Raw genomic sequence first — 13564 nt, forward strand, 5'->3', positions numbered from 1 at the left:
TTTTCTACCCAGACCATCATGTTATCTACAAACAAGAGCAGTTGTGTTTCTAATCTGTGTGCCATTCATTTCTTTTTTTAGACTTACTTCATTGTCTAGACTTCCAGCAATATGTTGAATTACAGATGTGGGAGCGGACATCCCTCCCTTTTTCCTAATCTTAAGAGAAAGCATTCAGTCTTTCTCCCTTATAATAGATTTTGCATAAGTGCTCTTTATCAAGTTTAGGATATTAGTTCTGCTCTATTACTGGTTTTTTGAGAATTTCTGTCATGATGGGTGTTGCATTTTATCAGATGCTTTGTCTACACCAATTGATATGATCATGTGATTTTTCTTCTTTAGCCTATTAATATATTATGTTGATTGATTTTTGAATATTGAGCCAACCTTGCATTCCTGCAATAAACATCACTTGGTCATGGTGTATAATTTTTTTATGTATTGTCAAATTCTTTTTGCTAGTATGTTGTTAAGGATTTTTGTTTCTGTATTCATGAGAAATACTGGCCTGTAGTTTTCTGTTTTATAATGGAGTGTATTCATCTGATTTTTTGTCTTTTCTATATTCTTTTGAATGTATTTATGTAATTTATGCAAGCAATGGTCTACTTCAAATATGAAAAAAGTAACTGCAATAAAGTATTGAACATTCTAAAATACTGCTTTTTATAAACAAGGCTTCACTTTTAAGTAAACATTTAAATTGGTAAATATGTAATAGAAATATTTTTTCCATCAAAAATTATCAGAATTCTTTCAAGGGTAGTTTAATATTTTCAGCTAAGACTGACTTAGGACATACAATATATCAATAGGTTGAGGAGGACTTTGTACCAAGTGGCTTAGTGAAATCTTAGGAAATATTTAAACATATCTTCAGTTCAAGTGGTTATTTAAGATCTGTTTCTTAGTTGTAACACAGGCAAGCTTTATTTCAGAATTTGATTAGATACATGCCTTCTTGTCCAGAATCTCCAGACTTGACAGTTATGTAAACATCACATGAAGTCAGTGTCATTAAGCTGAGATCTTCTTTTGCCATTAATAGAGTTACGGTGTGAATCCGTGTTTAAGCTTCCACTACCCTGCACGGCTGTATTTATATCATATACCAGAAATGTATACATATTTAGTATTTGTGTGTGTAATTTTTTAAAAACGACTTTTTGCCTCAAAAAATTCATGAGTAGAACCCAAGTGGATGCCTGAAACTGTTCCTAGTGAATTTTTAAAGCTAGTTAATAAGTGATCACTTAAATGAAGATGTAAATCACGACTCTGTCTTATTGACATGAACAGAGCTATCTGAATTGATCATTTCTGAGCATCTGTGGCATTACCTTGACCACCTAAAATGACTATAACATCATTTGTCCCATTCATCTTAGAGTTGCATGAAATAGTATGTATTTCACGGCGTATTTTGATGAATGTTTCCATACGCAGGTCTTAGGAAAGGCAGAGTTTCTCTTCTTCCAACTTGTTCTAATTTTTCAGGATTCAAGCCAAAACGCGAGAATTTCGGGAGCGACAGGCTCGGGAACGTGACTATGCTGAAATCCAAGATTTCCATCGGGCGTTTGGCTGTGATGATGAGCTGATGTATGGGGGAGTCTCTTCCTATGAAGGCTCCATGGCTCTCAGCACCAGACCCCAGAGCCCAAGAGACGGGCATATGATGGATGCTCTGTACGCCCAGGTCAAGAAGCCGCGGAATGCCAAACCTTCACCTGCAGACAGGTAGGCTCCAGGAGCAATCAGGGTATGGCTTCCAAATTGACTTTTACACAGTTTGTGACAAGGGTGTCGACTGCTCTCCACTTCTCCCACCAGAACGGCCTTTCTTAATGGACTTTAAAAAGCCATTTTGTCCAAGGGTATTGAGTTTACACAAATCTAAGCTTAATGGAGGGAACCGAAGAGATTTTGATGGCTTTTCTGATGATCCTGACGTATTTCATCTTGCTCTTAAAATGATTTTGGACGGGAAAATGAACCTGTAATATACGACTCAAATCAAAAGCACACTTGAACTATGACTCTTCTGTCTGAAGTATATTTCCTTTGGTTGCTAGGAGAGCCCCCAGTTGTGGGAGTTAAATAGGTGGGCAAAGACATGATTTGTTCCAATTCTGACTTACTCGGGCCAAGTTTTTTTTTTTATTTGGTGACGTGATTTGGTGTCATGAAGGAATCAGTGAGTGGGCTGTAAGTCTAGCCAGCCCTCAGGTTGCTTGGTGGTGGCTTCCGACCACAGGTCTGACTCTCATACAGACGGGCGCAGTGCTGAGCCTGTGTTAATGGTTACATGTTTATTTCAGGTTTTATCTGAGACAGTTTAAAAACCGATCTTTTTCCACCCCTCCATTTAAATATTCAAGCACCAGATGAAGTTGAGTTCATGAAGAAAATAGCACTCATGTCTTTCTGTACGAAGCACCTGCCTGTGATCGTCACGATAGCACTGATGCCCTCACCTCTGAATCACAGGGTCATGCGGTCGTTGCTCTGGAGTGGAGCTGGGCTTTGAGTGTTACAAACAGTAGTTTCACTTAAAACTTACGCTTCTCAGGCTTTAGCTTGCATTGGGTGCCTGGAGGGCGGCTGCTGCTGCTGCTTTTTTTTTTTTTTTTTAATTGAAATACCATCAGTTACAGTGTGTCAGTTTCTGGTACAGCGTCACGCCCCAGTCATGCATGTACATACATAGATTCGTTTTCATATCCTTCTTCGTTAAAGGTTATTACAAGGTATTGAATATAGTTCCCTGTGCTGTACAGAAGAAATTTGGCTTTTATCTATTTTTATATATAGTACTTAACCTTCGCAAATCTCAAACTCCCAAGTTTATCCCTTCCCACCCCCTTTCCCCCCGTAACCATAAGATTGTTTACTATGTCTGTGAGTCTGTTTCTGTTTTGTAGATGAGTTCATTAGTGTCCTCCTTTTTTCTTTTCTTTTCTTTTTTTGATTCCACATATGAGTGATATCATACGGTATTTTTCTTTTTCTTTCCGGCTTACTTCACTTAGAAAGATGATCTCCAGGTCCATCCATGCTGCTGCAAATGGCATTATTTTATTCTTTTTTATGGCTGAGTAGTATTCCATTGTATAAATATACCACAGCTTCTTTATCCAGTCATCTCTCAGCGGACATTTAGGTTGTTTCCATGTCTTGGCTATTGTAAATGGTGCTGCTATGAACATTGGGGTGTATGTAGCTTTTCAAATTAGAGACCTGGAGGCTGATAAACCCTTCCCCAGAATTTCAATTCCATGGTATGGAATGGAGCCCGAGAATTTGCATTTCTACCAGGCTCCCGGGTCTGATGCTGGTGCTGTAATTTAAGAGCCTCCGCCAGGCCAGACGTGGGTTGGAACGACTCCATCTGTAGCCCACGTGCTGTGTGGCTGCTGGGTCTTGCAAGCAGGCTGACTTCCAGTTATTTCCTTCGGCTGTTTTCAGTAGAGGTTTGCAAACAAAACAGGTAACCCTCCGGCAAACCCAGAGAGAAGCGTCTTAAAGAGGAGCGAAGAGAGAAGCAGGTCTTGGGGAAAACTCTAGGCATGTTACTGTTCTGTTCTTTCTTTTCAGTTTTGTGTCATTTGGTTTTAGGGTCTTTAAGAATTGTTGTATGAAAATCTGTGTGATGTTGGCTGTCACAAGCGAGTCTCCTAAGTGGACACAGGAGGCTTAGGTTTATTTAAACTCCTCTGAGGGCCCCCGAATCTGGCCCGGCAGAGTACCTCTGTGACAACCACACCGTGAGAGACAGTGACAACAAGAGCTAAGCCTTAGCCTGGCGTCCCATAGCCCCGGGGGTGACCTCCCTGGTCACCAAGGCAGTGCGCACACGTTGCGTTACTTTTACCTTTCCTGTAAGTTGTACCAAAACGTCTTCTTAAGTTCTTTCCTTGGTACCACTCCTTCAAATAAAGTAATTTGGTTCTCCCAAAAGTAAAAACCAGAAAGCAGACCCCTTTGGGACGATCACCTCCGAAGTTCACTGTGCAACTAATGTGGATGTGTCAGGCCTCAGAGAATGAGGCTGTGGTCGGTGACAGGGACATCTTCTTCAAAAGCTCGCACTTGCTTTTTGCTGTACTTGTGGAAGCCGCTTGTCGAAGGTCAGATTGCGCCTGAAGGCCGTGGATGCGCCCTGGCAGTGCTTTCTTGGGCAGAGGGACAGCGGTGACACTGGCTCTGCCCAGTGGTAACTTCTGGAGGAACGAAAAGAAAATGGTTACTGATGTGTTATTGATCACAGTTAAAAATACGAACCATTCTTGGCACCTTCTACATCTAGTTTGGAAATCTAAAAGATGGTGACTCGTGATTATTCACATCGCCCAGAAGTCCCACCTGACGGAGCGGAGTGGAAGGGACCCCTTCAGCTCCTGGGATCCAGGAACTGTCGCTTTAAACCCCATTTAAGCCCCAGTGCCTCCAAGAGTCAAAGCCGGTCCTGGAGATTTCTGCAGATTTTCAAAAGGGCTTTTTTTCCCTACGCACATGTCTGTTTTATTATGGCAAAGGTGAAAACTCCACTTTCTCCACAATAGAAACCAGTAAACTTTATCCCAACAACAACTCGGTACAAAAGAGGTCTGTTTCAAAAATGTTTTTTTAATTTTTTTTAGAAAAGAAGGAGGAGCAAAGAAAGAAAAAGAACCTTTTATATGAATTTTAAGTCCCATTTTAAAAAGTAAAAGAAACAAATCCACGCTTGGCCCCACAGCCCCAGTCTGTCACCCCTCCCACCAGGGAGCATGGAGGGGATGTCTGGGTCCTGGCCCACGTGCAGACCCGCCGGTCTGTTTGACGGGTGTCCATCCGGCCTTGTCAGCATCTGCTCTGGGCCCCAGCATCCCGGCCTGCAGGCCCCGCGCTGCGCCCTGTGACCTCAGCCTGAAACTCAGGCCCTTAGTCCATTTCCATCCTAAACCCCCTCAGCCCCACGTCCCAGAGGAGTCTGTTGTCAGGGGTACGAGTCACGCTGACCAGGGAACAGCTCAGAATCACATCACACACTCTCCAAGTGCAGGGCCCCTCCGGCCTCCCTGGAGCACAGCCCCGCCCACTGTCTGTCGGGGATGCTCCAGTGCTGTGCCTTGTGCCCCAAGGGCAACTGGACTAGAGGATTTCTAAGACACTGCCAACTCGAGAGGGAGAGAATAATTTTTTTTTGAAAAAGATCACAGAAACTGAAGTTCTGTTTGTTGTCATTATTATTTACTCAGAGAATAGGATGCCCGTCGAACAATGACACCGCTAATCCTAAAAAAGGGACTTACAGCGCCCGTGACGTGTTTCTTCATCAACCCGTAATGAATGAGTCTGGCTGGGTAAGGGCGCCCCTCGGGCATGCTTTTCTGTCGGGGGGGAAAGCCGGAGAGCAGTGCGTCTCAGACTTGAGGGCATGGGGACTCTGAGAAGCGCGGTCTCTCGATACTGCAGTGTAGAGTTAAATTGTTTTGATGATAATGTTACTTAAATATGTATGAAAATAAAATAGGACTGAACGCCTTCTGTTTGCAGCCATTATACAACCATAAAACCCAACATCTTTACAAATTAAATACAAACAAAGCAGCAAAACCATTACCTTCAAGTGAACAGCATTAATTTAATGTGGCCAATAACGTGTTTTAAACTCCAGGCCCTCGCACCAGTCATGAGCACGGTGGTGGCTGCTCGGTGGCGGGTTCTCGGGCATGTCTGTCTGCCCCACGAGCCAAGGGCTGACTCTGCTCACCCGTCGCTCTCCTCAGGTGGATCCTGCGGTTCCTCTGCGCGGATCCAGCGGCCTCTGACCTGTGCACCGCATCGGTACATCCTTCGTGCACAAGGTCCAGCCCACTTCTGGAACCATTCAGTGGAGACAGTGAAAGTAGCATTTCTCGGTGCCTCTGTCTCTGTTAACTTAAACTCAGACATTGAACCATGTTACCTACAAGATGGCCTGGAATCTGTTTATATTAACTTTCTGGAAAGTTAAATGATGGAAACATAAAGAAACTCCTCAGAGAGAGTTTCTACCCAATAAAGAAGCTGCCATCAACTAACTGAATTCCGCCCGAGTTTGCTGTTGCTGTTGGATGAACTTTACTGTTCAAATTCCTGGATTTCCCGGGAGCATCTGCCGGCCTTCCCGCGTGCACCCTGCGTGTGTTCTGGGATCTGCGTCGCTCAGCAGGAAAGCCCTGGTCTGAACTTCACTGCTTACCGTTTTGACCGATCTCGTTGAAGTGTGGGTCCGGTAGCCCCATGTGGAAATAGCAGGGAAAATGTATTAAGTGCTGTGAATTTGATGTCAAGATGGGACAGCATCTCAATTTCCACGTATTATTTATAAAATGCTTTTTATAGGATAGCTACATAGTCTGTCTAGAAATATGCCCAGGCCTGTTTAATTGGATTGACGCGTGCCCTCTTCTCCGTCTGTGTCCCTTGGTCCCAGGGATGTCGTTACTACTGTTATCAGTGCCCTCAGTGATGTTCTGAGCTTTCATGCTGGTTGACCCCAGAGAAGCCGCCCGACCCCTCTGTTTGCTATGAACAATGAGGCGCAGACTCACAGCAGTGCTGGCACACGCATTTTTGCCCTGCTTGTCACCACAGACTTGCAGGATGTAGCTCCTGTGATTCCTAGTCCCGTGCTTCCTCTGTGATGGCTGTGTCTGCAGTCTGAGGCAGCGCCTCGGTGTCTCCACTCGTCCCCAGCGTGGGAGACCCTGCTGTCGCCCACCCAGTACCTTTCTCCCCCTTCTTCCTTCCTTGATAGGATCCCAGTTTTGTTCAGGCTGGCAACGGGCCTGGTTAGAAATCCCATTTTCCCTGGCTCCCTCATAAGTAAGAGGTGACCATGTGGTGTGTTCTGATGAACGAGTTGAGTGACTCCAGTTTGGGACTTTCTGCCAGGCCAGTGTTGTCACGATTAAAATGGAGCAGACTCCGCTTTTTCCCTTTTTCCCTTCTCTCTACCTGATGGAGAGAATGGTGCCCTTAGAAGGGGCGCATCCAACAACCAAAGGATGAAGGCCACATGGAGGATGAGGGTTGCCACCTGGTCCCCTGGGCTGCAGCTCCGGTCCTGGTGTGCCCGCCCTCTACTCCGCGCTGCCTGGGAGCTGAACCCCTACTTGCTGAAGGCTCCATCCGTCAGGTTTCTGTTTCATGGAGTCAAACACCTTTCTGAGGACAGGCAGTCATGCACACGAGAGCCAGGGGAACCACCATCTTTAGGTCCAGATTGTCTCCACATTGGAGAACTTACCCTCTGGTCAAATCACTTCTGCAATATTTTGTGAATTAAGTAAGAATTGTGAAATGCTGCAGTGTCGCTCAGTTCTCTGTCCTGCCTTTCCTTGGATGAGCCTCTTCTAAAGGAATGTTCTCAGTCAGGTGTCCCCTGGCAGAGACCCTTCTTTTTCTGTTGACGTGTTTGAAGTATCACTGACACACAATATGGCATTAGTCTCAGGGGTACGTCGGACTGATTCGGTATTTGTTTACATTGTGAAATGTTCCCACAATTCACTGAGTTATCGCTTATCATGGTACAAGGTTCCAAGAAAGATCTTTTTTTTTCTTGTGATGAGAACTTTCAAGATTTACTCTCTTAGCAACTTTCAGATTTGCGACACAAAATTATCAACAGCCTGTATCCTTCTTAATTGTGCTACATCACTGTCTCCGACCTCTACCAACGATCCTGCTTGAAAGTAGGAGGCAGTGGAGTGTGATGTGCTGACGCATGAAACATGGCCACACTGCCCGGGTTTGCTCTGGGTGCTTCCACCGTCAGCGTGTAAGCTCTGTGCCTCTTGTTCCCTCTGAAAAAGGGGGCAAAGATGGTGCTCGCTGCAGCAGGCTGGGAGTGGACGAAGTCATACAGCACTGTGTCTGGTTCACACTGTTTATGTATGTATTTATTTTTATTTTTTAATGTTTTTATTGAGTTATAGTCAGTTTACAATGTTGTGTCAATTTCTGGTACAGAGCACAATTTTTCAGTCATGCATGAACATACATATATTCATTGTTACACTCTTTTTCACCACGAGTTATTACAAGATCTTGAATATACTTCCCTGTGCTGTACAGTATAAGCATGTTTATGTTGTTTATGTGTTCTATACACACCTGTCAGCATCTACCAATCTCGAGCTCCCAGTCTGTCCCTTCCCACCTCCCCCCGCCCTGGTCTGCGCTATTTAGATGTTTGCTGTTGGTGGTGTTAGTGGGGAAATGGGAGTTTCCTCTCAGGAACGCACAATGTACCCACCTGGATGCAGAAACAGGCAAGGAATGAAAGTGAAATGAACACAGACGGGTCTTGTTCCTTACGCCTAACGTACGTGGGGAAGCGTGCGCTGCAGGTCTGCTGGTGCCACTTCAGTCCTTACGTAGCTTGGTCACTAAATGTTCTCCATAAACCGCATCGTGTCGTGAACCACTTTGCGTTAAATGAGGACCTACTGAGTTCAGTGTGAGGTATTCCAGATTGCTTCTGTAGTAGAAATACTTGGAAGAAAAGTAAGTGCTGGGTCCTGGAAAATGGCTTATTTGGGAACGAGTTGGGGGAGAGTGGTGTCAGGATGTGATGGTCAGTCTCCGTCTGTTCTTTGACAGTTTGGAGGCGTTCCTTTTGTCCTCCTGTGGAATTCTTGGAAATCCTTTGTGTTTTGCTTCCATGAAGGTCTTGCTAATCCCAGGTTTCACTGCTTCATGGAGATACAGAGGCTTAAAGTTCTCAAACCTTGACGAAGATTTTGACATTTCTCTTTACATCAGATTGTCCCCTGGTGGGACAGGCAGGCAGGAATCCTGCCTTGCAGAACTATTGAAGGCTGCATCCTAGAACAGTGATCTTTCCGCTTTGGGCACGAATGCCAAGAAATGTGGGGCGTGTCTCGCCAGCGCTGCCCGCCAGCCGTCGGCGTTCTGATCCAGCAGACCTGGCTGGGGACTAAGAACTCACATTGTTAGCAGGCACCTCAGTTGACTCTGTTGCCATTGGTCCATCCACCCTTTGAAAAGCACTGCTCTTGGGGTAATCCAGTAACCAGTTGGAGCACCAGCACAAGTTGGTTTAGGGAGGTCTGCTTACAGTGCAGCTGTGAAGTAATTTATACTTCCCGTATCGGGCACGCTTCATCCGGGCGTTGATAAACACCCATGCTCACCTATGACCACGTCATCAGTTTATTCAAAAGGTCAGCCTGCGGGTGTGTTATTCGTAAACTTTATCCAGGCTGTGTTGACACTTATCAGAAAGTTTCTTTTCATGTCAGTTACACAATTTCAAGTCAAACATTTCGTATGCTTTGAATTCTAACAAAGAATTGATGGAATGCCTGTCAATACTGTTTTTTTATTTACTTTAGGGCACCGTGCAATTCATATTTTTATATTCAGATGCCGGAATCTGTAGTTAAAAACTCCACAGAAAGACAGCTCTAATGGACATTTGCTGACTGTCACCATGCAATCATTTGCCACCAAAAGAGCATTGTCCTCAAATGTAATTGAAATAAAATAGAGACCGTGCTGCTGTAAATCTAAATAGCAGGAAATAGTAGGCTAGACTCCCCCAGCTCGCTGAGGACACCTTAATGGAAACGTAAATGCCATAATCATGTGCTTTTTGCATGCATTTTACGACTTAAGAGAAAATGCTGATTTTAAAAGAAAAGACCTCGGTGAACTTGTTTTTTTCCTCCCATTAAAACTGGAATCCCATGGTGTCAAAGGAAGTCTGGCAAACACGGAAAGGCAGTTATCAAACCTGAGCCCTTTTAAAAATGTCGGGCCCTATAACAAAGCTGTGTTGGCGGCTCAAAAAGCCAAATGCCGATTTATTTGCCTCCATTTACTTAGTTTTTTAATCACTGCTCTGGGATGTGAGAACGTAATTCTCCGCTGGAGTAAGTCTTGTTGTCACACGTGTTTTGCAGGTTGGTGCCCTTGCTGATTTCATTTTGTTTTATTTTTGACGGAGGTCCCCGGGATCGAACCCAGGACCCCGGTGCGCTAAGCTTGCGCTCTACCCCTGAGCTGTCCCCTCCCTCCCCCTCCCCTGCTGGTTAATGAGCTCCACCCGGGGCCCCATCTCAGGGCCCCGGCTGCCCACCTCTGACCTTGGTCAGACCATTCCCCTCGGCAAAGGTCCCAGACTCTGTCGTCCCATCAAGAGGCCTCATCTCCAAACCTGCAGCCCCCTCCGTCCATGCCTGGACTGCCTCTGTCCCTGCTTGTTGAGGAGGCCGGCTCTGCGAGCACTCCTCTGGAGCCAGCCCCACCCCATAGGACGCCTGCCTTGTCCCTCTCTCCTCCTGGTCCCCAATTGCCTGTGCCTCTCTGACGCCCCCTCCACGTGGCTGGTCGACAGGCTAATGTCTTTATTGTGCTGTTAAAAAAACACCCCCCCCCCCAGCTATGTTCTGCCCAATTTTCCCCTTCCCTTCAAATCCAGACTTGGTGAGGAATTAATCCGGGGGTGAGGTAGACTGCTGTTTCTCCTCCCCACGTTCTGTTCCCTCCATGTGGTCGGCAGAACAATGACCCCACCCCTGCAAGGATGTCCCCGCCCTGGTGCCTGGCACCTGTGACTAAGTCACTTCGCCCAGTGGAAGGGGTGCTGCGGCCCTGACGACGTTAAGGATCTTAAAACCGGGAGATTTTCCCGGATTATCCACATGGGCCCAGTGGATCTCAAGGGTCTTCGTAAGTGAAGGAGGCGGGAGAGTCAAGAATGGAGAGACCTGAAGATGCAGGCTGCTGCTGGGAAGTCCGGAAGTGGCCAGGAGCCAAGGAGGGCAGTGGATTCTAGAAGCTGGTAAGGGCCAGGAGACAGTCTCCCCATGAGCCGCCAGAGGGAACCGGCCCTGCGGACACCTCAACTTAAGCCCAGTGGAACCCATTTCAGACTTGAGACCTCCAGAACTGAACTGTGATAACATGGAGTTCTCTCAAGGCGGTGGGTGTGTGTGTGGCTTGGTCACAGCAGCCCAGGGTGCTGGTCTCCCAGCGGCCTCGGGGACACCTGGTTCGGTGACCACGTCAGTTCTTTCCAGGTCACTCCGGCATCCCGGGAGCTCTCTTCTCTGTGGTGCTATCCCTCGGTGCCTCCTTCCTTCTGACTGCTCCTCAGCTGTCTTTTCAGAAATGCTCTTCTATGCACTCCCTAACGTTGGATTCCCTCAGGAAGGAACCCTGGACCACTGCTATCCACGTGCTCCTTTTGGTCCCAGCTTTACCTGCTGCGTGGCGCTGCTGCTGGGAGCTGGGAGCTGACCGCCAGCGTGCGCGCCCTGTGTCTCCCTGGCACCTGAGCCCCCACCACCCAGTTGTTTTTCATCCCAAGCCTCCTGTCGTGTCATCAGCCTGATCTCAGAGAATGCTGTCACCACCCACCCATTTACTCCAGACAAAGCCTTTCTCCTGCAGCCAGCCTCCCTCCCCGGACATGAGTCAGTGGCAAAGGGCTGCTGAGTTTACATTGTGGATAATTCCAGGCCCCTTCTCTACACGTAGACGTGGACAGTGGTCTTTCTTCTCCCAACCCCCGGTCTTATTCCCCTCAAACCCCTGCCTCACCCAGAACGTGAAGTTTTCTACCTAAAATTAAAATCTGACATCGCATTCTCTTGCTTGCAATTATTCTGTGGCCGTTTATTGTCCCCAAGATGCAGTCCACGCCCTCAGCTCGGTGTCTGCGGGCCCCAAAGACCTCCCGTTTCAGCCTTAACCCTCGTTACATTAGACTGTGTCTGCTTGGTTTACATCACACTTTCCCGACGGAAGACGGGTCTCAAAGTGAATGTGCAGCTTCGTCTGATGCCTGGATGAAACAAGTGGCTGTTTGGCGTTATGTGTTCTGCAAATGTTACATTTTGTCGAGTAAAAACAAGCAATCACCATTCATTAAGCTCTTCTAATATCGTTAGGGAGGCAGCGATGAAATCAAAGGCTGAGGTGACACAAACAGGCCAACAAATGAAATCTCGAAAGTAATGAAGCCATAAATAAGGTCGCGGCTAATTGCAAAGACTCCTTGTTTAATTCTTTTTGTTGATTAACATTGCCTGAAACCACAATTTGTTTGTAGAAGTAATGGGTAATGGGGGTTCTTTGGTTATATATTTATTTTAGCCCTAGAGAAAGTTTAAATATTCTGCAGAAATATAAGTAGAAGTGGGAACTTCTTTAGGCCTTGGCAGCCAGCAGGCAGGCAACCTCCAGCCGGGCGTGCGCGTCCTGTGCTGGTGTCTGTCCCTTTGGAGGGCACGGGCTTGTGGGCCTTTGATGGTGAGCTGGCCGCGCTGTGGAGGACTCCCCTTTGGCTGCTGGGTGTTCTGAGTTTTGCCTTCTGTCCTGCAGACAGTGCAGGCCTGTGGACTTGAGGACCAGTCTCCTCGGCAGTTAGTGGTCTTAGGTCAGTGTGTTTTTCTGTCTTGCTCCTGCGCAAGGATGGAACCTCAGTCAGCTCTTAATATAAATTCGTGAGGACTTAGGTGGAGCCTTGTTGTGAGGTGTGTTTTCAGCTTCTTGGGAGACTTACCAGACCTGAACCCCAAATCCATCTTTAAATTAACTTCACAGCTGTTCCAGAGCTTCTCCTTGGGCAGCCCGGCCCTCGGTGTGGATAACGGTTTGATTTTTGTCTATTTGCTGCTTCATCCCTCGTCCTTCTGTTACTGGCCCGTCGGTTGATTTTGTGTAACTTAAGGAGACGCAGCAGTCGATTAGAAATGATGTCTGTGTGGTCACGGCCGTCTGCCAAGGCCTGGCCCGTAGGCGTTCAGATATGTCAGATAGATGCACGGGATGTGGAAGCCAGCCTCTTCGTCAGTGCAGCCGAGGCAGCGGCCGGGCCAAGGGCGTGGTGGGGAAACGCACGTGTCCGTGGCGAGGGCCTGCGTCAGAGAAGATGGGGACCTGGGGTCCGCAGGATGCAATGAAACGCTTTCACCGTTAGGATTCTTACAGGTTTCCCGGAGCTTATGTGACTTTGAGAGGAAGCGAGGCGGCACGGTGCGCTCAGCCGGGGCGGGATACAGGATGGCTGCTCAAGGCCTGGAGCCAGCGCTGCCAGGTCACCTTGTGGGCCTCACTGCTGTGCGTCTGTCAGATGGGCTGTGTGTGTGTGTTTTAGATGAATGACCCTGTGTAAGGCCCTGTGAGTACTGCCTGACACCACCAGCAACAGCACCTGCATTCTATCTTTTTTTCCTAATGGACGGCCTGGGGGTTGATCCCAGGACCTCGTGCACACTAAGCACGTGCTCTGCCCCTGAGCTCTACCCCCCCCACCCCACCCCCGTGCTCTTGAGCTCTGAGGACATTTAGAAGCTAGAAGTTGGCTGCACAGATTGTTCTCGCGTGAGTCTGCTGTCTCACGATCCTGCAGTCTGTAAGCGTCTTGGGCGGGTGAGACTGACTTCGGGTTTGTCGGCTTGCAGTCCGCTCGCCGCAGTGGGCGCCCGCGGCTCTTCACGTCTCATGCCGGCGCCCGCGTGCGCCCTGCCCTGGGCCTCGGATGGGTTTGTATGAC

At 47.4% G+C, this 13564-nt stretch overlaps 1 protein-coding gene across 16 annotated transcripts in view; it reads left to right on the forward strand.

Moving 5' to 3' along the window:
* LOC102507360 (partitioning defective 3 homolog) overlaps nucleotides 1-13564 on the forward strand; it is a 456005-nt gene that overhangs the window by 312320 nt on the left and 130121 nt on the right. For 14 of the 16 annotated variants that reach the window (XM_032474041.1, XM_032474032.1, XM_032474045.1 and 11 more), the window contains one exon: nucleotides 1501-1743. The exons of the other annotated variants lie outside the window; for them this stretch is intronic. In XM_032474041.1, the coding sequence (XP_032329932.1) occupies nucleotides 1501-1743 (243 nt within the window). The remainder of the gene's footprint in view (nucleotides 1-1500; nucleotides 1744-13564) is intronic. 16 annotated transcript variants of the gene reach the window in all.

The sequence above is a fragment of the Camelus ferus genome, chromosome 35 (assembly GCF_009834535.1).
Source record: "Camelus ferus isolate YT-003-E chromosome 35, BCGSAC_Cfer_1.0, whole genome shotgun sequence".
Taxonomy (NCBI): Eukaryota; Metazoa; Chordata; class Mammalia; order Artiodactyla; family Camelidae; genus Camelus; species Camelus ferus.